Source organism: Lepidochelys olivacea (genome assembly GCF_965140295.1).
Source record: "Lepidochelys olivacea isolate rLepOli2 genome assembly, chromosome: 16".
Taxonomy (NCBI): Eukaryota; Metazoa; Chordata; order Testudines; family Cheloniidae; genus Lepidochelys; species Lepidochelys olivacea.
The window spans coordinates 22,592,370-22,619,507 of NC_140426.1; the positions used below are offsets into that span (position 1 = coordinate 22,592,370).

Sequence of the window (27,138 nt, forward strand, 5' to 3'; positions counted from 1 at the left end):
TGAAGGTTGATGGGAATGCCAAGTTTGAATGTACTATCCAGAGCTATGAACAAGCTAGAGGATCAGGCTTCATTTTGGAATTATTTTATACCCTGGACGTGTCTGGTTTGGTTCGGATAGATGGTAAGTTACATGATCAGCATGTGAATGGGGCGCAATGCTGGTAAAGCCATTAACTGTAAGCAAGAACGAAACCTACTTACCATATCCAGTTGTAGGTAAACCCAGGTGTTTCATTCGGTTTTTGACAAGCTCTGAAAGCTCTTGCCTCTCCGACCTCCTGTACAGACTCAACCTCTGCTGGCTGATCCACTCCGCTGTTTTGCTTGTGTGCTTGTTTCCTTTCCTACTCAGCCTGCGTGCCCACTGCATGCTTTTACGCCGTAGCAAGGGGTGCTCAGACTGGTCACTCGAGCAGGAGTTCCTGTGATGGCTTGTCTTGATGTTCCAGTGTTCCTTGACATCTTTTGTATCCTCGCAATCCTCGACATTGATTGAGATCTGCGACTGGAAGTCCCAGCAGTACATAAGGGGATGCACTAAATACCTTCCCGTTGAAAACACACTAAACACCTGACTCCACTGGGGTTGGCTGTGCCCAGCTCCTTGTAGGACCAGGTACTTACTTGGACAATGTATTAGTGTGATCAGCTACCATTCTTAAAAAGGGACTCCACCTTGGTCTACCCCTTTACACCAATGGCCAAATAATCAGCATTCCCCAACATTATGCAATATGCATGTTGAGACTGCTACCTCCTGGATCCCTCATGATGCTAGGTGGATCCTGACAATTCGATGGTGACACTTCATTTTCCTACTATCTGGTAGTGTTCTAACATTCACACCAAGGGACTGTTTCCCTATCTCTGAACCCCACCTCCACCCCAAAAACCTCTAATACTAGAATCTATGTAGGTGGTGAACTTGGAATTTAATAATAATAATAATAATAATAATAAATGCATGTAACATCACCGGCACAGAAGTTTTTATGGAATAATGTTATCTCATGATGGCCAAACTGCTGAACTTCCAAGTTTTCCTTTCATCCTCATGACAGATATGACAGCATATATCCATTATAAAATGTGAACCCTAATTGCATGTAGTCATTTATAGTGCCATGGTTTGCAGCATCTCTGACACAGGGATAGATTGGATTGAACTAATTGTCAACCTTCAGCTCCTTGTGGCAGTTTTCTATATGGCTTTCAATTCATATTTACGATTAAACATGTTTCAAAGTTAAGACTGAGTCACTAAACAACTATTCTTATCTGCCCATGCTGGGTATTGCTGAATTTTTCACAGCAATGCGTGATGGATACAGATCGTCATTACCTTGCTGAACATTAAGTAGGGCACTAAATTTTAAAGAAAACCAAAATTGTAACAAAGTTCTCACAGGTTCAATACAAACGTTACTCACCTGAGTTCTGATGTCATGAGGCTGCATTCGAAATAAAACAAAACGAAGATGCAATATGTGTTAGTGGTGAATATGCATCACTGAGTGTCCATCACATCCTAACTCTCTCTTTCTAGTCCTGCAGTCTGAGCCACGGTTTAAGATCTGTTTCAGAGTAACAGCTGTGTTAGTCTGTAGTCGCAAAAAGAAAAGGAGGACTAGTGGCATCTTAGAGACTAACCAATTTATTTGAGCATAAGCATAAATTTGTTAGTCTCTCAGGTGCCACAAGTACTCCTTTACTTTTTGTTTAAGATCTGTAAACCTGTCCACAGACAACACATAATAATTAATCACGGCTTCTATAGCACTTCCCCAGTTCAAAGCATCGCACAGAAGGTCGTTAACCTGTCTGTGGTCACACAATGAGCCAGTGGCAAGACTAGGATCCCACAATTACCCAGCTCCAAACAGCATTCATTACTTTCTATGCCAGTGCTTGCTTCACCTTCACCTTGTGCAGTTACCCAGGCTTGGCAGTGCAGACCACAGAGTATGGGCAATTGGCACAACTTTTACAAACTGGGTGGCCAGGCCTGGTGTTCTTGGTTTAAACTTGGAGTTTTCCTTCTCCTAGGTGGCTGCCTGCCATGTCTGATGAGCCCCACCTACCCTGTTTCTGTGCCAATACTAAATAATATGAAGATTTTTGAAATGGGTATTGTGGTAGCACCTAAGAGCCCCAGCACAGGACAGGATCCCCTTGGGCCAGGGGCCGTACAAACACAAACACCTCTGCCACCAGTGCATATTTGTCTTTTAACACAAACCCTTGTGCTATGTAGAAATTAGAAGAGAAGACCAGGGAATCGGCGAGCCAACCTCCTTTCCAGTAGCTGTTTCACACGGGGCTAGCGCATGCAAATTTATTACACCCTCCCCATTCAATCCCACTGCTTGGGCACCAACCCCAGTCAATCGGGAGCCCCCTTTGGCTGCTGGCAGCCTGGCCCAGCTGGTCCTTTAATAGAAATGTTACTCCATCAGCTGCTCAGATGGGATTTCTCCTCGCCTGGCCAGACATGATTGTACCTATAATGCAGTTCACTAACAGCTATAAGGTCAAAGCTGACAGTGCAAGGGACCAGGCTGACTGACGCCATTGCACACATTTTGGAAGTTCTTCTACATGTTATCCAGTGACTTATCCCTGCTGGGACCTTTCACACCAGGGCTGCAGCCAGTAAGGTTTTCTGCACTCTCTGACCCCTATGTTTCTTACCTCGGAGGTTGAGAACATGTGTGATTCAGTTCTGTAGATCCCAATGGGAATTTCTGCGCTGGAAGAGCAAAGCTTCTGGAAGAGACGGCCATATGTCCGGATCCACAGGTCATCCTCAGTGATTTTCATCTGGCCAACAGGGGAGAAAAATGTCTCTTTGCTCCCACTGAAGGGACCCCTCAGCCACAGGGCAATCCTGTCTTGATAAGGTCCAAAGCTGCAGAGCTTGGATCCTGTTCTAAACTTCTCCAAGGCTCAGGGATGTTGCGATCCAGGGCTTTTGTTTGATCCCACAAGAAGGGCAGGGGGGGTCTGTGAGGTTCCTATCTAACTCTCTTGGGATGGAGGTTGTTGTAAGGTTCAGAGTTAAGGGTAGAGCTTATTTCACATGACATGGAGAAACCAACACACTGGCCCAGTTGCTGTGATTTTTGTCTCTCTCTAGAGGCCAGCCCCCGTGACTAAAACAGTCTGCTGTTCAGTGACAGAAGTTCTTCTTTACTGTGGCTCAAGAGGCCTGTGTTTGGGGGCTGAAAGTCCCAGATTCAGTCCCCACAGAATGTTCACGCACACACCCGCATGCTTGTGTGACCCCACTGCATTACAGCTTGAAAGAGACCAACATCAGCACTTACAGCACAGAGGTAGCCAGAACCCGGCGTAGTGTCAAGGCCCAGCAGCAATCTCGTAATGGTGATCATGTAGTCCTTCACGAACGACTGACAGGAGAAATTCAGAGAGAGATCAGGCCAGAGAAAAGGTTTCACTTGTTCAACTGTTCACTTTAATGTACAAATGTATTGACAGATTGGAAAGAAGGTGAGATTATGTTCTATATTCTCTTCTATTTGCTTCTTATACTGTGCCCACAGCTATGGTATCTGGGCACATTCCAAAGGTGAATTCAGTGATGTGACTAACATCTGTCACATGTGACTCCTTCCTTCTCTCTCTGCCTCTCTTAAGGGGGAAAACGGCATGGGGATTTAAGTTTTATTTGTTTTAACTCATGATGCATTCGGTTTTTAAATGAGTGTCTAAAATACAGGAAACCAACATCATTAACAAGAAGAAAGTAAAATGTGCCCTGAAGAGGGATATAATGTGGACACAATGTAAAGTAGTTTATGCATCCAAATGGCTCAAGGGTCCCTAAACTAGACACTTACCACGTACCACACCATACGCAAAACCTGGGGGATGCCACACAGTTTAAAGGAGCGGTGGAAGCATGTATAGAGCGAGGAGGCTGATGGTAGAAATGGAAGGGCCCTCTTATTAGTGTGAGTGAGGCAGGTGATGGAAGGGTTGGACCTATAGTCCTGTCTATTCTCCAAATATCCCCATTTCTATTTTGCTTTAAATTGGCAGACTTTCCTTTGGGGAAGCTGATAGAAGCAGCTGCCATGTCCTAATTCACCCCACTTGGGCTTTAGCCATCTATCAAACAGAGTCCTGAGGATGAGTGAGATTGCAATGAATGCCTGGGGAACCACTGGGAGGTTTTACCTGAATCCTCTATCACAGAAGACTGAAAGGAAGGGACCCCTGCTGGGGCCTCTAGCTCTTTCCCCCCTGCATTAGGGTAAGACCTCTCTCTGGATGGGGACCCCATCTCGGATAGATAGGGATATGGTGCTGGAATGCCTGTTCAGAACCCCCACCCTAATACACCAGCAGCTGCAAGGCAGAAGCAGCTTAGCCCTCTGAAGCATTCACAGCAATACCACACAACCTGTTGGCCTGTTCTCACCTGATAGAGCAACGTATCCAACATGCTGATGCTGAACACTCTGCCGGCAGCAAACGGGAGCCGGAACATGAATGCCAGGTTGGAGCCATTCTCTCGCTCTTTCTATGGACAGAGAAGAACACGGTGTGAAAGTTTTTACCATTATGTTCACCACTTTTACAAGACTATGATACATTTTGTACAAAGTATGTCTGGTGAGGTATCATTTAAAACTCAATCTGCTGAACATTGTTGTTCTGGTAAAATGTGTGCATCAACATGATTACAAAATTTTACTATACAACATTGCTGTAACATATTCCAAGTTAGAAAAGGAAGCCCAAACCAGTTTTCAGAGACAAAGACACACTGGAACCCCCAAGCAGGTGTTAATGGACTATCACCTGCTTAAGCGGCCATTCTCTGGGGAAGGTGTGAACAAGAATTTTGCATTTCATCACAAGGACAGTTCAAACCTCAAGTCCACAAGAGACTGTTTGTCACCATGACTCAGCAAGGATGTTTCTAGCACAAGAAACTGATTTATAAAGAGGGGAGAAAAATGTTTGACCTCACTCTCCCCCTTCATCTCTGCTCATGACAACAATTCTTAAATAACTGAACTTGGGGCAGGGGGTGGAGTCCTGGCTGGGAGGCTTTTCAGCTGGTACAGATTGCCCTAAGCTTATGGTGAGAAATACCTTTTGCTTTTAAGTTCACTTATTTTAAAATTAAATTAGGCATTTAGCTTGCATTTTATCTTTTTATTTCTTTTGTAACCAGTCCTGACTTTTACACCTCATTACCTATAGTCACTTAAAATCTTTCTTTTCTTTCTTTGTAGCTAATAAATGTGTTTCACTGTTTTATCTAACCAGTGTGTTTAGGATAACAAGGCTGGTATGTATCATTGTCCATTGATGAAATGACAGATTTCCTATGAGCTCGTTTTGACAAGTAATGTACTGGGCAATACAAGATGCACATTTCTGGGACTAGAGAATCTGCTGGGGTTCTTCTGCAGTGTAATTCATGAGTGGCGAGCTAACACCACTCAATGCTGTGTAGCTGGGAGCAAGTTACACGCTGGAGGCTGGGTGTTAACTGGCCAGGAGTGGCTGTTCCCCAGTAAAGCAGTGTAAAAGGCATCCAAGGCCAGAGAACTGAGGAGACACAGCTATTCAGCAGCCCAGATCATACCCTGGGCAACATCATACGTGGAGATGGTGAAAACGATGATGCCAAGGGACTCTTAAAAACCAAGAGGACCTGCTTGCAATGAGCTCAGAGAAACAAGCCACACGACAGCCACCGCCCCTGGGGAGTTCAGCCAGGGCTCTTCCTTCTTTTAAATAATGCCATAACATTGAGATGTTGACAGAGAGATGGTTGACATTTTTTCATCGATTCACTTTTTGGATGAAAAATGGCATTTTGGTCCAAATGAACATTTTCTTCTTAGTAGGAATTCTCCATTTTTCCCCACTACAAAACAAAAACTGAAAACTGGCAAAGTTTTGGTAAAAAAGTTTTTGGTAAAAAGTTTAGACTTGCAGTTTTCAAAAGCCTTTTTTTAACCCAACACTGGTTTTTGAAAACCATAGGTTCGGGAAAAGGGGGGAAAGGGGCCTGTTTGTATTTTTCATTGAAAAAAAAAATTTTTTTCCCCTGAAGGAAATTTTTGGAGAAAAAACAAATTAAAAAAATCCCTACAAAAATAATTGGCCTCCTTCAGGCAGCTCTCGCATTTAGAGTCCCCGAACCAGCAAGGCACAAGCAGCAGCAGCGCTGGTGAAGTGAGAATCATTGAATCACAGAAGATCAGGGTTGGAAGGGACCTCAGGAGGTCATCTAGTCCAACCCCCTGCTCAAAGCAGGACCAACCCCAACTTAATCATCCCAGCCAGGGCTTTGTCAAGCCGGGCCTTAAAAACCTCTAAGGAAGGAGATTCCACCACCTCCCTAGGGAACCCATTTCAGTGCTTCACCACCCTCCTAGTGAAAAAGTTTTTCCCAATATCCGACCTAAACCTCCCCCACTGCAACATGAGACCATTACTCCTTGTTCTGTCATCTGCCACCACGGAAAACAGCCGAGCTCCATCCTCTTTGGAACCCCCCTTCGGGTAGTTGAAGGCTGCTATTACCTTGGAGCCTACACACCAGCCCAAGCTCACAGCTAGCAACAAGCAACGTGTCTGGATGCCATGATCTGACGTTGGATCCCACTCTCCAGAGACAGCTGATAGTTTAGCACCACAACCACCCTTTGGGTCTGCACCCTGGGGGCTCCTGCAGCAACGTCCAGCGGGGATGCATTCCCATTATGCAGGGTGTAATAACTAGCAGATCTATGAGCACAGCGTCACTGGTCAGTTCCTGCCTTGATCATCCCCCCAGCATGGAACACACGGAGGTGAGTTCTGTGTACTAGTTATACATTCTCCTCTCCCATGATCAGTGAAACTTGGGGGTGCAGGGGAGGGTTGGGAGAAAGATTTTTTCCTTAAGCAATATAAGTTTGCAGCATGTACAAATGCAGTCAGAAGACCTGCCTTTCTAGCCCGATGCAGTCAGCATCTCAGATACAATTTCCCTTCAAAGGCAACAGCAGCTATATTGTCTAACTGTCTAACACAACATCCATCACACACCCCCTGTTGGATACCACAGTATAGACAGACAAGGGCCCAGCTCTGGCATTTGCAGACATGGCTATCTTGAAACTGCGTTAACTTAATAATTACCTTTTATTCCCTGGGTGGCAAATTTCTGTCTTAACACTGGGGCCATTCAGATAATTATTAACACCAAACCTCAGATCTTAAGACTACTCCTGGATCCCCTAACAACAGACTCTGAGTGCAGCTCAGAATTAATAAAAGCCGCTATCGAATCTCAGCTGTCCTCAAGTGGTCAGAGAGGGAGTCTTGTATGGAGAGTGTAATAATGGTCAGGCAAGGCTACGGATGGGAGAGAATGAAGCTTCTCATTTCACCACAGGGAACTCTGGGGATCAAAACACTCGTGCATTTAACAGCTTTCCTGAGAGACTGCAGTGTACCTCATGTGCAGGGTCTACCTGCCATAAAATTAATAGAAATGTCATTATATCCGTTTGTTATTTTAAAAGAATAAAAGTCAACGTAAGCTCCTGATACTTACGATTTGCATTGCTGTAATGTTGCTAGACCCCCACCAGTCTAGGGGCTGCACAGACACAGAGTAAGTGTCTGCCCCAAAGAGCTTATAGTCTAATAAACAAGACAGAGCTATTGTCCCCATGGGAAACTGAGGCACAGAGAGGCTAAGTGACTTCCCTAAGGTCACATGGGGAGGCCATAGCAGAGCTGGGAATTGAACTCTGGTCTCCATGTCTTAGCTATAAGACGATCCTCCTTCTCAACAGGGTATGTTTCACGTCAGCCCAGTGACAGCACATTCATTGCTGATGTAATTGCATCCTACCAAGATGGTAATCTCTTGCAGTAAAGCCAGCCTCGCACTTACTCCACCACTGAAGTATGATTGATTCAGCTGGTTCTCCTGTGATGGAGAATCCCTTAGCTTTCTTTGGCATCTTGGTCCATTGCAGAACTTTGGGGGTTTCTGTTTCTCTTGAAGTTTAGGATGTACATGGAGCCCCTGCCCACTTGTCCTGTCCTCTCTAATCCCTGCGCCTTATTTATAACATCAGTGTTCATTTGCAGAGAGTTCGGTCTCTTCTCCGACGGAGAATCTGCCCAATAGTAACTGGATAGATGCTCTATCAGCCACAATGACAGTAAGGTCCAGCAGGACAGCTTATCTATGACAGATCTTTATGAACAGCCCCTAGAGCCCTTTCAGTTCAGAGATTGCCCATAGAGATTGGTCATTATGAGGAAGTTAGGAAAAAACAGAGAGAGATGGGGAGGTGGTAAATATAGTTCAGCGTTGAGTTTATGCTGGTTTTTATTCTCTCTGAATTGGTTCAACCACCCTTAATACACAACACCATGAATGCAGTACAACATACGTGTATGTGTGCGAGCGGGAGAAAAATGAAAATTTTTTACCTTCCCCTCAAGAGAGGGCACTCAGACCAGGCAGTAGTATCAGAGATGTCAACTGTCCTTGTTTTGACTGGCACAAACTCAGCAGAAGACCGTGACAAACTATTATTTCTTTCATTTGTTACAGCAGTCTGACAGGGTCAATGCAGCATCTCAGACACTCACGTGGTCTGGGTCAGTTATTCTTTGAATGTTTCCCCTTCCCATCAGCTGTTATTTCTACCCCACAAAAATGCCTAAGGAATATGTAATATAAACACTGAATGTAGTTTGATGCAGAAGTCTATTCTCGCAGAATTGTTTAACCCACCACCGCAGCGGGAGCATTGTACTGAGTAACTAAAATCAGACTGACAGCAGGGACAGCTTTGAAGAGTGGAGATGCTAGTTGCACTAACTAAGGAAACACAGAGACCCTAAAGGTCAATTGCCTGCATATTTGCGTGTCTTAGATTATCCTGGACGGATGTTCATTAACTATGGTGCCCTGCAGTGCACAGCAGGAGAGCACAGGACTATGAAGAACTGTAAATTAATTACTCATTACATTACCCTTCCTTCAAACACAGGCATGAAGGGAACTCAACAGGCTTCCTGTTAGCAAACACGTCTGGGAGGAAAAGCATAGACCCTCCTCGGGATGAAGGGGCTTCCTTACCTTTTCAAGTTTGGAGAGGGCCAAGGAATAACTGTCCTTTGCTCTGAACTGCATGAACCTCATATTGGATGGGTGGGTCAGCTCAGTGATGATGCTAAGGCTTGGAAACAGCCTGCAATGGAAGGCAGACTCATCAATGTCTGGTGCACGCGCATTCCAAGGGAGGTGGGGAGGAGGAAGCTTTCAGCTTTGAAATGTGGCCAAATAAAGAGTGGAAATGGCCTTGTGCCCCATCCAAGATCTGAAACAGGCTGGGGTGAGAGCACCAAAAGCTGTACAAGCCAGGCCACCCCCCATACCACCTCACTGACCCCCCCCTTTTAATTCTATTTAGTTACTGGAGTGACCAATAGGTGCACACCGACAGCGTGGCTGGCGATGCACAAAGTTGGGGATAGAGTGCAAGGACTTTCTTTATTAATTAGCATGCCTGTGTGCAAGGGCCAGATGCAGGCCATGTCAAACACAGGAGCCCAACTTGGGAACCCAGACCTAATATCCTCTGTAGATGCCTGACCCTGCAAACCCTCGGTGTGCAGAGTCCCCACTCACACCAAGGACAGTTCAACTCACTGCAGAAAGGGCCAGCTAATATAGGCACCTCCCACCACACCCTCTGCCTGGGCCCATTCTGAGTCTTTTGTTTCCATTAAGACAAATTAAAAAACTATAAGAAGAGAGGCAGGTGCAAACCACAGAGCAGAACCCATAGCTGCTTCTTACCGGAACATGGTCTGGACGTTGACAATTGTTTTTGCGTCTGCCATGTAATCCTCCTCTGCACTCATTGTGCTTTCCTTATCCACAACCACCAAGTTGTCAGCATAAATGATCCCACACTGCAGCAAACTGTCTAGGCTGGAACAATCCCCCAAGACAAAAGGTTGTGGGGGGTTAATCCATTGGAAAATAAGATGCTGAATGATCATTTGCAAACATACCCATGTATTTGCACAGAATAAACGCCCCGGCAATCCTGTGCATGCAAAATGCTACTGAAATAACCATAACCATGTCCAGTACAGACTAACAAATCCTAGGAGGGGGAAAAACTTGAGATGAAGCCCAAACTATTGTATAGTTGCAGGGTCTTAAAATGTGACAATCTCCCAACTTTAGCTGTGCCAGTTAGAGAACCCAGAACATCAAATGTATGATATGTCTGCTAGGTAAGAAAGAGTCTAACCTAACTCTAGATGGTTGTGCTCCGATACTACAGTGACGGGCGTCCACATAACTACCCGGACACACCGATAGAAAAGCAGTGCTAGTCTTGGAAGTAGAGATGGAGAAAACCATCTCCGAATTCCCCTGAAGCCCTGGGGAAGTTCAGCTCTGAATCCAAACTTCACTGCTGCTGTCCATGCCTATAACATGGGGATCAGCTAAGTAGGATGGGAGCAGCTACACACCATTGATTAGGCTGTAAGAGGCTGCATGTGAAGCCGATTATTCTTGGTAAATACTGGTCCTTATTGCCAGTGATACTGTGTGCCTGGTACGCAGTATAGCATCCCTTTGCTTATTTAATTTTCCTCTGCAGAATCAGGGCTATTTTCTCCTTTGATTTGCAACACATTGTAAATACGGATAGCTGTAAACAAGACACTTACTTATCGATAGTGCCTTCCATGTAGTAAACCATGGGGAAACAACAGATGGCTTCCAAGAAGTGGTTCTCAGGCCTGGAAGAAGAGAGGCAAACAGCAAGAAGGTTGATAGGGGCATTTTATACTAGTAAGCAAGAGGAAAAGAAATCAGGAGTGAATGCACAGACGTCAATGGTGAAAAACTGATGCGACAGGAGAATCAGGCCATCAGATTTTAGGTATTATATTAAAAATGCTAAAATCACCCATTTAACTCCTCCCATAAATACACAGTATGAAACACCCATTTGAATGCAAGGAAAGATCTGATGCAATGGAAAACAACTTTGGAAGAGTACTTGCTTGTTGTCCAGTAGCAATACAATTGGGTTTAACTCTTTCCGGGACCTATAGTATGCACGGAGAGGGACGATGAAATTATACAGGCCATTCCCAGCAGTCTCTGCTGAAACTATAATCAATTTGTTCTTAAACCCATAGGCCTTGGCATCTTCATAACTGTTGTGCTTGCAACCCTGTGCAGAGACAGAAAAGCACCGTGGCTCAGTGATCAGTCTATAGAGCTGCCCATCTGTCCTGACACTGTTAGGAAAATAAGGATAAAATGGCTGTTTTCTCCCCCAGGAAAGGGGAATCTTCTAACATTCAGACATGGCAAAAGCACTGAGCCAGCTTGGCTCTGAGCTGTGAGCTGCGCAGAAGCTCATGAGCCCCCAGAGTGAGAGAATGATCCTGCAGAGAGTTGATCTAGAGATGATTTGGAATGTATCCAAATTTCAACCTTCCATGTCTGGGCCTGAGGGCTTTGATGGCCCCACATCCCGGCTCACTTTCACTATTTTTCCTTTTTTAAGTTTTGAAAGTGAATTTTGTGCTGCGGGAAGGGATCAGAGTAACCAGTCCTGGAGAGGTTAGCTCTCTACTAACCGGGCCTAACCCAATACCAGCTCTCCCAAACTGCCCCACATATGCCTTGAACCTGACTCGCAGGGATACTCTCCCAAAGGGAGTTCAGTCTTTGGTCTATTCAGTCTTTGGTCTCACAGCTGAGACTTCTAAAAAGGAGGACAGTTATTGTAGTGGATTTAGTGATAAGGACTCCTGCCCATGAGGGACAAGGCCAATGACTTGTTTCATACACCCCTGGTTGACAGAAAGTAACAACTTTCAGCAACAGATGAACTGGGATGTGTCTGAATCAGTGACTTAGATCAGAAACATGAAAGTGCCTTTTTACATGACCAGGAGTACTTGTGGCATCTTAGAGGCTAACCAATTTATTAGAGCATAAGCTTTCGTGGGCCACAGCCCACTTCATCGGATGCACTGAATGGAACATATAGTAAGAAGATATATATATATATACATAAAGAGAAGGTGGAATTTGCCATACAAACTGTAAGAGGCTATTAGCCTGGCTATTAGCCTAATAGCCTCTTACAGTTTGTATGGCAAATTCCACCTTCTCTGTATGTGTGTGTGTGTATATATATATATATATATATACATACACACACACACACACACACATACATATAAAAATAATCTTCTTACTATATGTTCCATTCAATGCATCTGATGAAGTGGGCTGTAGCCAACGAAAGCTTATGCTCTCATAAATTTGTTAGTCTCTAAGGTGCCACAAGTACTCCTGTTCTTTTTGTGGATACAGACTAACACGGCTGCTACTCTGAAACCTGTTTTTATATGACCAGTTCCCAACAATGAAATCAAAGCTGGTTTTGGGGAACCCCCCAGGCATGCCCTGAAGTTCAGATGTTTCCCTTGTGGATCAACGCCTAGAGATCGACAAGCCTCTAACACGTCACTGAGACTAATTCTGAGTTTAAGTTAAAACTAATATGGTTCCCCTACATAGGGCTGGATCCTCAGCTGGTGGGAACCATCTATTCACACCAGCTAAGTATGTGTCCCACAGGTGTCTTCAACCTTACTTTTGCACTCCCGTTAACCTGCTGCTCTAACTTATGCTAGCTGAAAAAGACCAAAATTGGCCAAACTACAGCTGCAGGACTGATGCATGAAGATGTCCTGGCAAGTGGTGTGAGAGCCCATAAGTTGGCTCCATGCCGCTGGAAGATAATGCTTAAATGGGGGTCACTCTGCCAGGCTCAGTTAATCAGGCTTTCAGACTAAATTTCACTGGCAGGGCAATGAAAAGCAGCCGAATTGTACTAGTTTGGCCCCTCCTCAGAATGAGTTAGCTTATATTAAGGAAAAACAAGCAAAGGAAGAACAAAAGTAAAGTCTCACTGGGAGTGAGCACAGTGTCTGCTCTGTAACATGCTGCCTCGCAAAATGGCAGCTGCCACTGAAGACACCAGTTGTCTGGGAACTTCAAGGTGCAATACACAGAAAACAACTGGGTTATCAGTACAGAGCCATGTAATTATTGCTTAAAAGAAAAAGTTTACCACAGAAAACTAGAGAAGCTCCTGCATCTTTCAATAAAATGTTTCCAGCCCTCTCACAGATAACAGTGCAAGGAAAGCAAACGCTTTACAAAGCCACAAAGTAACCACCAGCAGACAGGCAAAGTGTCAAATCACAGCTCCCGCGTGCCTCATTCTGCTACACGGTGGGGTCTGCACAGGACTGGCCTGGCACGTTTCAGATCATGCACTTAAGCTTCTGTCAAAAAGCAGATGTTTTCACATTCTCGTTTTCCCAGGTAAGCATTACACCTATTCCCCTGGCAGCCACTGAAGAGGCTATATGCAGATGTAGGGTCTACTCTCATCCCTATCACTGACCCAGTGTAACTGCACTTCTATCTATCTAAGGTGCATATATGGCCCCCAAAGCCATACTGATCTCCTCACAATCTTTCATGTATTTATCCTCATTCAACCCCTGAGACTAGGGAAAATACTAATGTCCCCATTTTACAGATGGGAAGTTGATACACACATTTAATGACATGCCCAAGGTCACATACAAAATCTGTGGTGGAGCTGGGAATTGAACACCCAGACTTGTGTTCTCACCATTGGAGGCAATAATGCTGCCCTACCTTAGTAAAGTGCTTCAAGCCCCTGCCACAAATGCAAGTGCAAATAACATCACTGGAACCTTTAAATACTGTCACAGCAGCCTCTTACCTTGTCCAACCTCAAGCAGCAGAAAGGGGCTTTTACAGGTAGAAGGTGGCACAAAGTGGGAGAACTCCCAATGTAGGGCGAGTTCGGGGGGTAGCCTTTCACATATCTGCAGAGGAGACAACATGCATCAGGACACGTGTATATTTTTCACACACACAAGGAACACTTATTTGCCCTGGCAAACACATTTGTCCATACACAGACTGTTTAGAAACACTGGAACCTCATGGGTTTATGCAGATCACAGTAAGGATGTTTTATAAATTCTTCCAAAACAGCCTAGGAATTTTTCAAGATAAGTTTATTTGAAAATACTTTTGCCATTTCCAGGCTTGGGGAATATCTTTTAAAGACTTTGTTCTCATGGACAGCCAGAGAACTAAGCAGACTGTGGAAGATAAAGGCATCTAGAACTTTTAACAGCAATGGGCCTGAACCCACATCTTAAATCTAAACATCACAGAATGGCATAGAGTTTCAAGCCCGATACAGATTCACAGTCTCACAGCACATTTGTAGGCAGGTTTTTTTTAAACATAGTGGACATGCTGTAATTTGTGTTCCTGATATAACTGAAGGAATAGAAAGCTTTCAGCTTACAAGTAATTAAAAGTATACGTTAAATTATAAGCCAAATAAATTTGAGTGAGTGTGGACACATGCATCTGCACAAATTGTTTATCTTGTAAGAGCCAACACAGAGAGAAACACACACACACAAACGATTCATTAAAGCAATGTCACAAATGAATGCAATACTGACTGCTACTTTACATTAATATTTTTACAGCTGGAATCAACATTTTACTTCCCTAATGATGGAGAATGCAGAATACAATCCCTTCCCTGCCCCTGAGGTAGCAGAGGAAAGGGAGCTGGTGGGGAAATTCTGCTAAGTCCACAGAGTGCTTCTAGCTCAGTGTGACTTCTTCAGAGGTCAAGGGATGCTTCTCCAAAACTGCAAGCAAGGAACTGGGAATAAGGCAAAACTGCTTCACCGTCAATGTCTGACAAGCTAATGTTTGAACACACTGAACTGACCACATGGTGTTGCTCTAGCACTGTTTTATAAACATATTCATCACTGACATAATTTCTGCTTGGCTCAGCATGTCATTGCTGATAACATTCAATCACAGTTTCCACAGCAATATAGCAGAAGCAGAGTAAAAACTATTCTCGGGAGGTTAATTTATGCTAACAGGATTTTAGTGAAGGGTAAACTAATTTCATTGGGTTTGTTCTTCCACTCCACTGGAAAATGCAAAATACCAAGATGAGCCCTGCTGGCTATTTTAATAGACAGCACAGATCTGAGGACTTTTTTCCGTTCTCGCTGGTGACTCCTGCATTGCACTTCAATACTGGCCTTGCTCTCTTTGAAGTCAAAAGTCCCACTGATTTTGACAGGACCAAGATCAAGGCCTTAGCAATGTGTTATCAATAGTATAATTTAACGTTCATCGTATGGGAGTGCCCAGTGGCCTCAATCAGGAACAAAGCCCCATGGCACCAGGAGCTGTACATACAAATTATTGTTGTATTAAGTGTTAAGCTCTCGTGCCTGTAGCTTTTCAGTAATAAACAAAAGACAGATGCTTTTTTACAGCATCTGCAGGCAACAGCCAGGTGTGCCGAACCTGAAACGGTCCCTGATTCAAAGCTAAGCAGGCTCACTACTCTCCCTTTGTCCATCCCAGGGCAGACTCATGCTTTCTTTGTGTGTTTCACACAGGTGTAAATTAGCAGCTCAAGTATATAAGTAGGAGTCATGAGAAAAATTAACCAAAGGAAAATTTAGGCTGGATAGCAAGAAAAATCCCCTAATGCTGAAGCCTACTGGGCTTTGTCTTCCCTAGGGATGTACCCCCAATTCCCGCCTTCAGCCACTGATGTCACTGCAGTAGTACAAACTCCTAGTGTAAACCAGGAAAGCTGCACTTTATAATGGTGGAGCGTAACTCGGGCTCGGGGGTGGCAAATCCTTAGCATAGCGAAGGCATTAGACTTTGGAATGGTGACCCAAGAGACGTAATAGGGAAACCACTGCCTGGGTCACTGGAACTTAACCCGGAAAAACATTCGACAATACGCTGCGGGGAACAACTGTGCACTGGCTACGAGTCGGAGGAGCCAGATTACCTCTTAGATCTCCACCATCCCTAATTTCTGTTATTCAAGCAGCTGCCACATGAAATCATTTTATTGCTGTACATTTAACTGAGGCGTCCCTTGATGAAAAAGAAAAACCCACACAGAACGCAGCTCAGATTGCAAATTCCCTTAGATCTGATTTTATTGTTCCGTAACTCCAATCCATATAGGCAGGACTGTATGACTGTATTTTAGCTAGGGCCTGTCTAGGCATGATTTCTCGTTCCTTCACCCTGGGGTTGATCGAATTACCCGATGGCATCATAGAGAGTAGCACCCTTCAGCACAGGATCTTTGCTTTTAAAGATGCATGCTCAAAAATTGCAGATTGGTGCTTTTATAGCTCCAATATAGTTTATGCACTACAAATATTTTCTTCTTTGAATAACTGCCTTCTGCAGGGTTTCTTGCACCTTCCTCTGAAACAACTGGTGCAGACCACTGTCAGAAGCAGGCCACTGATCTGAGCTAGTCTGGCAATTCCTGTCTTTCTAAACCTCTCTCCTTTAATTTTTCTTTCTTCTGAACAATCTGCAGTATTTACTGTAGCTCTAACATAGGCTTGTAAATCTTTAATTTCCAGCAATTTCTGCAACTCTCAAACTTTTTTTTAGAGAGAATCTTTAATTCAAAATAAATTGAGATTTAGATGAATATATGTGTGCCCAGTGCCTTGAAGAAGGAAGAGACAAGATCAGTGGTAACTGTTAGATTTAGAGACAGGGTTATGGTAAACCCAGATGGATTGTTTACACCTGATTATTGAGGATTAACAAAAAACTGCAAAGAATGTGTATTTATTGCAAATTGTTGGGAGATGTCTCATTGTATCAACTCAAAGCACAGCTCAGAAGTGCAGCTTGCTTAGGTAGGTACAATAATTCAAATAAATAATAATAGAGGTTATCCCAATACAAATAGTAAATAATAGTCGTAGCAAGCTCACCAACTTTAAACTTCACAGCTCGGGTTTTCAAAGGAACCCAGGGTACTTAGACTGTAAGCAATTTGAGGCAGGTGTCATTTTTGGCATGTGTTTCTATAACAACCACCATCCTGGTCCATGCTCAGGACTCTTTACTCACTACCACAGTAAAAGTAATGAAATAATAATAAATAATAATAATAATGAATTAGTTGAAAGACAATGGTAATTGGACATATAAACCCCTTAAAGTCTTTTGAAAATCCCAACCCCCATAGGAGTTGATTGCTTATGATGATGCAGTGACACTAACATTAAGAGATGATGCTCTCAAATGGCAACTCACTCTACAACAGTAAGTCCTTCGTCATCTGACTGAGTCATCTCATCTTCTGACTGGTCGCTGAGCAGATCACAGGGCAGGAGGGAAGAGCTGTCTGCTAGCTCTAGGACCGGGGCAATGCTGGGCCGTCTGTTACCTGATCCATTTTCAGCTGGCAGGGTCAGCTTGCTGCTGTTAACAGGACGACATTCCGTGTTCTGCAGGTCCATGGCTACTGTACCTGGAAAAGAAGAGGGAGGAAGGACAATATAAATAGCAAAAAATAAATCCAATGGCACTGCAGGGAAGAAAGAACAGGAAGAACATCCAGTCGCACTTTGTATTAAGGTTCTATTTATAAACAGTCTACAAAATCAGCTAATAATGATGAACAGATGGTATAAGCATGTTACAGACATCAGTAGGACATATTATTGATGGTTCTAAGCACATCAGCATAAGGTGTTGCAGATGGTTCTAAGCAACCTATTGACCCATTGGACTCTAAAAATTGGTTACCTCTTTAATTAAGACAGCTATTAATAATTTCTAAATGGAACCTTGATATAAAGGGTAGCCAAACACTTATATCCCAGACACAAGATGGGGAGCTTTCACTAGCTCTGCCGTATCAGTAAGACTGCTTGCACTCATAAAGTTAAGCATGTACTTATGTGTTTTGGATTGGGGCCAGAACCTTGCAGGATTGAGCCCTTATACTGACAGAGGTTTGCTATAGAGCAAAACTGAATCTGTGTTCATCAGGGTAATGATCGGTATTTAAGGTGCTCCCTTCACTGTACGGCTGGGAAATATTTGCACCTCTTAGGCTGTCTGACACATTCACAATGACATCCAAAGCCATCGACAGGCAAGATTTCTATCCTTCATTGGGAATTTATAACATTGGTTTGATTTATAAAAACCTGGGGGGAAAAACATCTGCCAAAACTTGAACCAACCCATTCTGAAAATGTGGAGAACATTTACGCCCGAGTTTATCCTATTCAATTCCAAGGGGACATTGACTCTGAAGCCAAACAATAAACATGTAAACACACTAATGAACAATTTCATTGCTCGGCAGAGCTCACATGTCAGGCAAGGGATGATCAGATTATGGAGCTCTTGGCTGAGGGAAGTCTCATTGTGGTATATCACGGCGACAGAGCTGGATTTTGGGGGTGGGTTGAGGAGGTGTAACATCTTCCCTCAGTTTGACCCATTCTTATTTGTGATTCTAATTGCTATTTTTCAACTCACTGAATTCCCCGGATAGCACAATACATTTTCTTACTATATTTGAACTCAAACAACCCCATACTTGACCGGAACATTTGAGGGCAACCACTGTCTCCCATAGTTTCAAAAATGGGAACGTTCTGTTTGCTTGCATCGTTGCTATAGCAAGTATTTTGCTGCTTACGAACATTCTGGAGTCCTAATAGCTTGGTTCAGAAAAATCACATCATAACATACAATGTGAAATTATCCCCACGTGGCAGCTGCGCCCCTCCTCACGTGGCCTGGTTTCCAAGCAGCTCATCAGCAGATCTTGTGCTCTTTTTGGATGCTGAAGCAGTGACCCCACGATGGAGCAAGCAGCCACTGGCATTATGGGCTATAACTAAGCCTGTGAGTCTGTCACGGAGGTCATGGAAGCCATGGATCCACACACCCCAGAGCACCTGCGGTCCCCTCACCCAAGTTTTAGTTAGGGAAATGCAGTAAAAGTAATGGACAGGTCACAGGCCGTGATTTTTTGTTTACTGCCCCTGACCTGTCCATGACTTTTACTAAAAATACACGTGACTAAAACATAGCCTATAACGAATAGTCTGTGCTAGTCTTTTTCTGAAAAGTCTTAGCTGTAGAACTACAAGGCTTTTAAAAGGTCACCATACTGTTTATCATGGGAGAGATGATCAGAAACACTGAGGGATTTAGGTGCGTAAATCCCACTGAACTTCAAGTCTCTTCAATCCCTTACACACTTACGAATTATACCCTTGCCATCTACATTCCTCATCAAAGAATCCTCAAACATTTGAGAGTCAAAGAAAAAAAAAGTTTAAAACCTCTAATTCTTCTTGCATTCATAAATAAGTTCCACATTCCAAGTTCACTAAACTATGTCCAAGTTCTTGTTAAAATGTGGGTACAGCTTTGGCCACAATAGAAACTGGAGCAGGGATCCAAGGAGAATATTACAAGAATGACTGGAAAAGCGGCTTTTGTTTTAAACATGGATTAGTCAGAGTCAAATGAAAATGTCAGACACCTGGGAATTTAAAAAATACAATGAGAAGTCCCTGGCAAAATACCCATGCCAGACTAATACATCTCATATCCTTTTATGTTTAAGTGGAACACTTTGTATCTTTCCAAATGGCCGGTAAAAACCTATTTGTGTATCTATACAATAGCTTGGGTGGGTCGGATGTAGTCAGGAGCTGAAAAGGAGATCTATACTGCGTACAGTGGCTCAGCTACACTGATCTAGGTATCCTGGCAAACCTCCTGTAGGAGAGGCAGTTTATATCACGCTGCAGCCCTCATGCAGCAGCATCTCGGTGGTGGCTGAAGCGCCACACTGAACACATCCCTCTTACCAAGATCATGGGTTGTTGTGCGTTCAGGTGATTAGTTCACAGTTGTTCACATTGGTAAAACATGGTGCAATCTGCTGACGGAAGGGCCTCAAGATTTTCGGAGTGGTATTATTAACACCACCATCCACCCACACTGTGGACGGCTCTTAAGAGGAGCGTTTGTCCAGAGAACTCCAGGATCATTTTTCTTAACTCTTTCAGTTTTACCTTTACGAATCTCTCTCTTTCCCACGCTGTAATTCATAGCAGCGGGGAGCTGTTAGCCTCACTGATTCATAGCCTCCTGCTGTCTCACAAAGACAATGCACCTCCAGCCCCGGGCTTGCGCCTCTTCCTCACCCATTATAACCCCTGTCAGCTCCATCCATTTTGTAAAATAAGTGTGGCTCAATGTGGGGTGCCAAAACATGCAAAGCCAGAACAAAGCAAGGCCAGAACTTTACTCTGGAATGTTGCCATCTCATTAAATATTCAAAATGGAGAGTCTGGGTGGGATTTTTTAGCCCACATAAGAGAATTAGGCACCCAGTGACTTTCAGTGGGACTTGGGCACTTTTCTTCCTCACATCCTTGAAAAAAATCCCACCTCTTTTCTCCTACCTACTTGGGCCAAGATGTTCAGAAGTGATTCTGGGTTCCTCCATTCTTTGGGTGCCCACCTTGAGACTTTCCGGGGGGGAGGGGTGCTCAGCACTTTCTGAAAATCAGGTGCTTTTAAGGTGTATTGAGTTGGCAAATCAAACTCAGCAATCACTTTTGGAAATCGTGACCATCGGTGTTTCATGAGTCTTTGTCAAACGCAAATATTTTTAAATAGCTACAAAAGTGGTGAATGCCACAGTGAACAAAGTGCAGGAGTTCGGCTTGCTCCCCCTTGTTGCTAGCCAACTAGCTGAATGCTGAGTGACCTACTTGAAGAATATAATTTCTATCTCTCTCTCTCATCTGAGTTTTGAAAAGGCTCCCACTGAGAACAAGCCAAGTAACAAGAACATCAGCCAGTGCTGTTCAGCGAGGAGCTTTGTGTCTTGCTGCTGGGAGAATTTTTGCAAGTTTATGCTCGAGTGTAAATGGATAAATGATTTGTCTGAAATACCATCTCCTGTTGTGCCTGGCTTCTCCCGACAAACCCCCCATTTCAGGCTGCCCAGAGAGAAGCTGGAAAAAAGGATTCATGGCCTTTTGGAGAAAGTGCACCACGCACTTCAGCGCGACCTGCGCCATTTGCCAAGTTATGCAAGATAAACATGATTTAAAATGCAGATAACAGAGCCTATTCTTCTCTCCAAGGCATGGGGTATTTACGGGAGCAAGTAACTTTAATGCTAATGGACATGCTGGGCAATAACACAACTTAGCACCTGCAGGGAGTAATTGCCATCTGAGAATCAAGAAGGGGAGAAGTACCATTATCCCTGTTTTACAGAGTCATAGGTTCTAAGGCCCGAGAGGCCTACTGTGATCATCTAGTCCGAGCTCTATAGCACAGGCCCGAGAACTTCCCCACAATAATTCCTGTTTGACCTAGAGCAGATCTTTTAGAAAAACATCCAGCCTTGATTTTAAAATTGCCAGTGATGGAGAATCCACCACCACCCTTGGTAAGTTGTTGCAATGGTTAATTACTCTCTCTGTTAATTACTCCCACTGCCTGATTTCCAGTCTGAACTTGTCTAGCTTCAACTTCCATTGGATCTTTTTATACCTTTGCCTGTTAGACTGAAAAGCCCATGATCAAATATTTGTTCCCTGTGTAGGTACTCACAGACTGTGGTCAAGTCACCCCTGAACCTTCTCTTTGTTAAACTAAATACTTGAGCTCTTCGAGTCTTATCACTATAAGGCACATTTTCCAGTCCTTTAATGATGCTTGTACCTCTTCTCTGATCCCTTGCCAATTTATCAACAAACTTCTTGAAATGTGGACACCAGAACTGGACCCAAAAATCCAGTAGTGGTTGCATCAGTGCGAAATACAGGTGAAAAACCTTTCTACTCCTATTCAGTCGTCCCCTGTTTATGCATTCAAGGAGTATTTCAGCTATTTTGGCCTCAGCATCACACTGGGAGCTCATGTTCAGCTGATTATCCACCATGACCTCCAAGTCCTTATCCCAGGAACATGTAAGTATGGTCTACGCTCTTTGTTCTAGATGTATATATTTACACATGGCTGTATTAAACCACATATTGTTTGTTTGTGCCCAGTTTACCAAGAGATCAGATCACCCTGTATCTGGTGCCTGTCCTCTTCATTATCTAACACTCCCCCAATTTTTGTGTCATCTGCAAACTTTAGCAGTGATGAGTTTATGTTTTCCTCCAGGTCGTTGAAAAAAAAAAAAGTTAGATAGAGTAGGACCTAGAACAGATTCCTGTGGGACCCCACTGAAAACACACCTAGTTCACCCAGATTCCCTGGTTACAATTACATTTTGAGACCTGTCAGTGAACCAGCATTTAATCCATTTAATGTGTGCCATGTTGATTCTGTATCACTCTAGTTTATTCACCAAAATTGTGTGTGGTAGCAAGTCAGATAAGGAAATCGGGGCTGTCCATAGACACAGCCGACAGTGGCTGGTTCAGGAACAGAATGCTAGGAGGGAACATTTTGGTCAGCTGCGTACAGAGAGCTATGTGGGTAAAGCCATGGGCACCCTACCCTTTTTATTTATAGTTGTATGCAGCGCCTGAGAGCCCCCGTCAGGGAGCAGGACCCCATTGTGCTCAGGGCAGTGCAAACCCAGAACAAAAATACTTTCTTCTGCTGTCATTTTGTTACATCTAGGAGAGGTCGATCCAGCCAAGCCTTTTTCGTTGGGAATAATTCAACATAGTACTTAGCGGTGAATTTTGCTGGCAAGGTTACAGCTCACAGAGACCAGAGAGGAGGATGAATCATAGCAGATACAGCTGAGCCCGCTCAGGCCATGCGGTTGAAAAGCCAGCAGTGACAGAGCCTCACTGCTTTCCGCAGCAAAGGAATGGAGCTTCGTTACTATAAGCCCTGGAACTAGTCAGTGAAATATGGAGGCACAGCCTAAAACCAGAGGGCTACAGGGGACTACTGAAAAGCTGCTGTCTATCACCCTCTGCAATGACAGCAGAGCAGGAGAGCACCTCGCAGGCCAAGTGCAGGGAGTAGCCAAAACAACTGCAAAAGGAGAGCAGACCTTCCCTTCTGCAGGCTGTGGCTGCTGAGCTCTCTGTGACCGATTCACACAGTACCACAGTGCACTCCTTCTGTCACGCTGCAAATCCTATTTACCGTGCAGAGCAATGACCCAGCTCCAGTAGAAATACGTCCGAGGCAAACTAACCCCCGCCTCAGAACTGTCCTGTGCTGCTGCAACTCCAGTCTCGCCCAGGCATGTTCTCGCACTTCACAAGCGAGGCGGGTTTGGTCGAACCCTCCTGAAAGGGACAGCTCTGGGAAGCCAGCACTCCCGCAGACATGAGGCCTGGCCGTCCAACCTGGCAGATCCTGGGGCCTCATGAGACAGGGGATAGAGGCAGAAGTAATGGACAACTCCCACCAGGAATGGCTTCCGCTCCTTGCTAGTGCTTGGGCCCCCGCTCCCCTGGCAATGAGGCTCCAGCAGGAGCCAGGCTGCCAGTGGAGGCATCTCTCATGGCCGTAGAGTAGCAGAGTCTGCTGGTCGCAGCATTAACTCCCAGTGGATGCGTCCCAGGGGCAGCTGGCCGCAATGCCTTCTAGAGAAGCTGGTCCCTGGATCCACCCTTCCTAATTCCCACTGTGCACCCACAAAGGGATCTTTGTAGAGCACGAGGAGCTGCTGCAGAGGGGACAACATGGCCCTAAGTATCCCCTGCATACCTGGGCAGCTTCCCAGATTTCTGTCTCTCCAGTGTGTGGAAGAGAGAGCCCCATGCATCAAAACCTCTACCCAAGCCTTGCAGCTTTTCCCAGCACTCAGTTCGGCTATGAAATAGCTGTGAGCCAGGGTGAGAGCAGGGGCCAGCTGCATGACCAACATAAAACACTTTAATAACCTGCTTATGGCATTTCACTGCTAAGAGCAATTTTAAAACAAACGATCATTCACTAGGGGAAACAACAGGAAAACTACATCCTACTGCTCTGTCCCAGTGGCCTCTCTCTACATTCTCTTACTGTAGAAGCGGATGGCAAGACAAGCTTCTCCTAATGATTTCACTTAGCTGTTTGTTGAGTACCACCGACTACTTTTCCCAGCAAGAGCACGTATGATCCTGCGCTGGCAGGGAGATGACACAGGTGCACTTACAGAGCTTTCCCTCCCCAGTACACTATACTGCTTGCTTTTGCCAGAGGTAGGAACATGAATGCTCAAGAAACCACTTCAGGGGTTCACTCTGTCTGGGGACTGAAGCTGAAGACCAGCAATAGCATGTGCAAAAGGATGAGAGAAAAGAGCTCCCTTTTGCTCGACAGCACGTGGTCTGAGCTATTTCAAAAGGGTGGATACACAGACATCTGCTGTGCAAAGGGCCATGTGGGATTCCATCGCTGGCAATATTTTCAACTGTTTTTTTCTCCCTGCCTCTGTTTTCCTTGTAAGAAGCCAACGAGCCGAGTGCTACTGACTTATTCATTTGTCATCTGCACCACTGCAGAGTATGAGATCCTTCAGTGCAGATTAAAACAAATTTGCCAAAGAGAAATTGGCTCCATTTCTCCAGAGACCAAAAAGGGTGGGGCTGGATTCCCTGCAGAGGGGAAATGGGAGAAAGTTAATTTCCCCTGTGACTCTTCGGCTACTGAACAATAGACAGCAAGGAGGGGGAAGGGAAGTGTCATACAGAAGAGCAGGGAAAGCGGCTATTTCTGCAGCGAAGGGATGTTGGTAATTTGGAAGGTAGAAGGGAAAGGGAGAGAGCGTTCATTAATTACCATAGGTAACAGAACTGTACAGAGCTTGCTGTTTCCTTGGCAGCCTGGATCATTCCTAAGCCCAGAGCTCCCAGTGAAATCGATGAACGTGTAACTCAGGGCAGCATTTGTTTCTACTATATTTTGAAGTAGTACAATATCCTGGATCTGTCATATTGTTATGACTACTTAGAAGTTAGTAGCAGTTAGCACAACCAGGATATGCTTAATAGCATGCACTCTTAGCACTTAAAGCTTTTTGCAAAATTAGCTAAGCCCCAAGCTCTCTAAGAGGTAGGTGGTGTTATCCCATTATATAGATGGTGAAACTGCATCTATGCTTGCAAACTCCATAGCCACAATTCTCCATCAGTACAGCTCCCACCCATGATAGCACCAGCGGAAGCAACAGCGTACATATGGATCTGAGCGGGATTAGACAACAGGGTGATACAAATGCACAAGCACAACTGGAGACCTGTCGATCCTGCAGCCTCCTCTGTTGCTCTCAATGGAAGAGCAGTACTGGAGGTGAGAAAGTGTCTTTGCCAGCAAACAGCGTACGTCAGGGAGGTTAAGTGACTTGGCCGAGGCCACACAGCGCATCAGTGGCAGAGGCAGGAGTATAAACCAGGAATCCTGACTCCCCATTCTGTACTCTAACCATTAGACAGAACTCCCTGAAACCACTGAAAGTAGCCTGACTTTCTCCAGCTTTCACAACAGTTCAAATTCAGGTTTGGGTTTGGGTCTTGGGTGAAGTTTCTGGTTTCATCCAACCCAAAGGAGCTGGATCATTTGTGTTCAGCAGAAAAAGGATCGCAAAGCACTCTCGCTTAGTTGTGAAGGTGTTTCACATCCCAGTAGCCATGTGCTCACTACCAGACATCTACCACTCACAAAACTCCTTTGAGCAGGGGGCCTGGTTTGCTACCACAAAAGGAATTACTCACAGTGGACTCAACAGGAGTTAAACAAAAAACGAACGCCCCATGGAGACTAGAGTGAGGTTTGTGGGAGATACTGTCACTGCTCATTCACACAGCCTGTGCTACTTTCCTCTCTTCCATTGGGAGGGCTAGAAGGACTCACCCATACTTGCAATTATGCTGTGAACAGGCAGCCTGGATGGGCCGTCATAGATCCCTCTCCCGGCAAACCCTTTCTTCTTTTGCTTCTCCTCCTGCTTGAATATGAAGGCAGAGTTCTCCTCCTTGGTGATGTTAATGTAGAAGCAGGTGTCAGACGCTGTCATGATGTGCCGTGGCCCAGGGTTCAGCAGGATGCTCTTGTTCTCTTCCCTCCTGATGCCGATCAAGCAGACGCCATACCTAAGGCAGAAGTACAATGTGGACATTCAAGGCCACTCCCTAGAAAAGACTCTGTTTTCTTTTGCAAAGCTACTGCATGGGCCTCAGTGAACGTTTCCCACCAGCATCACTGACCCAGCGCACGGAAAATGGAAGCAAATGTAAACTCTCCTCTCACTTCGCAACTTTTCAAACCAATGTCGGAGGGAACTGGATTAATCCAGTCCCCACTGCCCTGCTATTTACCAAGAGAGTTAAACGACCTCGACCCGTGAGACCGGTACCAAAAGCCCCAAGGGATCCCCACACCAAGGCTTCGAGGTACTGAACCAGGCTGGCGCTCACTTTTTGTGTGCGTGGAAGGCAGCGTAGGTGAAGCTTTTCCCTTCGTATTCCATGAAGAACTTGCTGTCTCCCATGCGGATGTGGTATACTTCGTTGCCTGAGCAGCGCCCATACATCCTTTGCCACTGCTCCGGGGACTCCTGGCCTTCTCTGTAACCAGAGGAACAGAACCCTGCCTGTTAGGGGCTTGTGCTCAGCTCCACCACCATAGTGCGATCTCACTAGGGTTTTCCCCCCATCACCATGGTATCGGGCAACTTCCTGGAAGGCCAGCATGCTTTCCGAGCCCAAACCAAGTGGGGGAGCCTTGTTTAGGTTAAAGTTGGTCTTGTGGGAATTATGGGCCCAGTCCAGATGGGCCCTTCCAAGGATGTGTCAGTGGGGAAGCTGGTGGCCAGGAAGGGAATTGCAGGGGGGAATTGATGAGCCTGCGCCTTCAAAATCCATGCCTAAAGAGTCAGGCTCGGCAGGCCCTCAGCAGCGAGAGGTGGGTGCTGTGTTTGCCACCCCAGACTAAAGTGAAGGGCATCTGAACACCTCTGCCCCCGACCCAACTGCTCCATGTGTCACGCAGATTATTGACAACAGCCTCCCGGAATGACTGAAGACGACCCAAAGTTTGCTCTGCTGTCATCCTGTCTCACAGGACAGTCTCTGGCCCTTTAACACAAGATCATTCGTTCTCTCAAGGCAGATTTAAGTCAATATAGATCCAGATCTAAAC

At 45.0% G+C, this 27,138-nt stretch overlaps 1 protein-coding gene across 1 annotated transcript in view; it reads right to left on the bottom strand.

The window, feature by feature from the left end:
- KCNT1 (potassium sodium-activated channel subfamily T member 1) overlaps positions 1-27,138 on the bottom strand; it is a 168,899-nt gene that overhangs the window by 12,936 nt on the left and 128,825 nt on the right. Inside the window, exons 16-28 of the mRNA XM_084649953.1 lie at positions 26,415-26,564; positions 25,852-26,090; positions 17,296-17,512; positions 13,871-13,976; positions 11,091-11,263; positions 10,752-10,823; positions 9,862-9,996; positions 9,139-9,250; positions 4,447-4,548; positions 3,329-3,412; positions 2,694-2,822; positions 1,433-1,453; positions 204-507 (exon numbers count right to left, since the gene is read on the bottom strand). Coding sequence (XP_084506079.1) covers positions 204-507; positions 1,433-1,453; positions 2,694-2,822; positions 3,329-3,412; positions 4,447-4,548; positions 9,139-9,250; positions 9,862-9,996; positions 10,752-10,823; positions 11,091-11,263; positions 13,871-13,976; positions 17,296-17,512; positions 25,852-26,090; positions 26,415-26,564 — 1,844 coding nt within the window. The remainder of the gene's footprint in view (positions 1-203; positions 508-1,432; positions 1,454-2,693; positions 2,823-3,328; positions 3,413-4,446; positions 4,549-9,138; positions 9,251-9,861; positions 9,997-10,751; positions 10,824-11,090; positions 11,264-13,870; positions 13,977-17,295; positions 17,513-25,851; positions 26,091-26,414; positions 26,565-27,138) is intronic.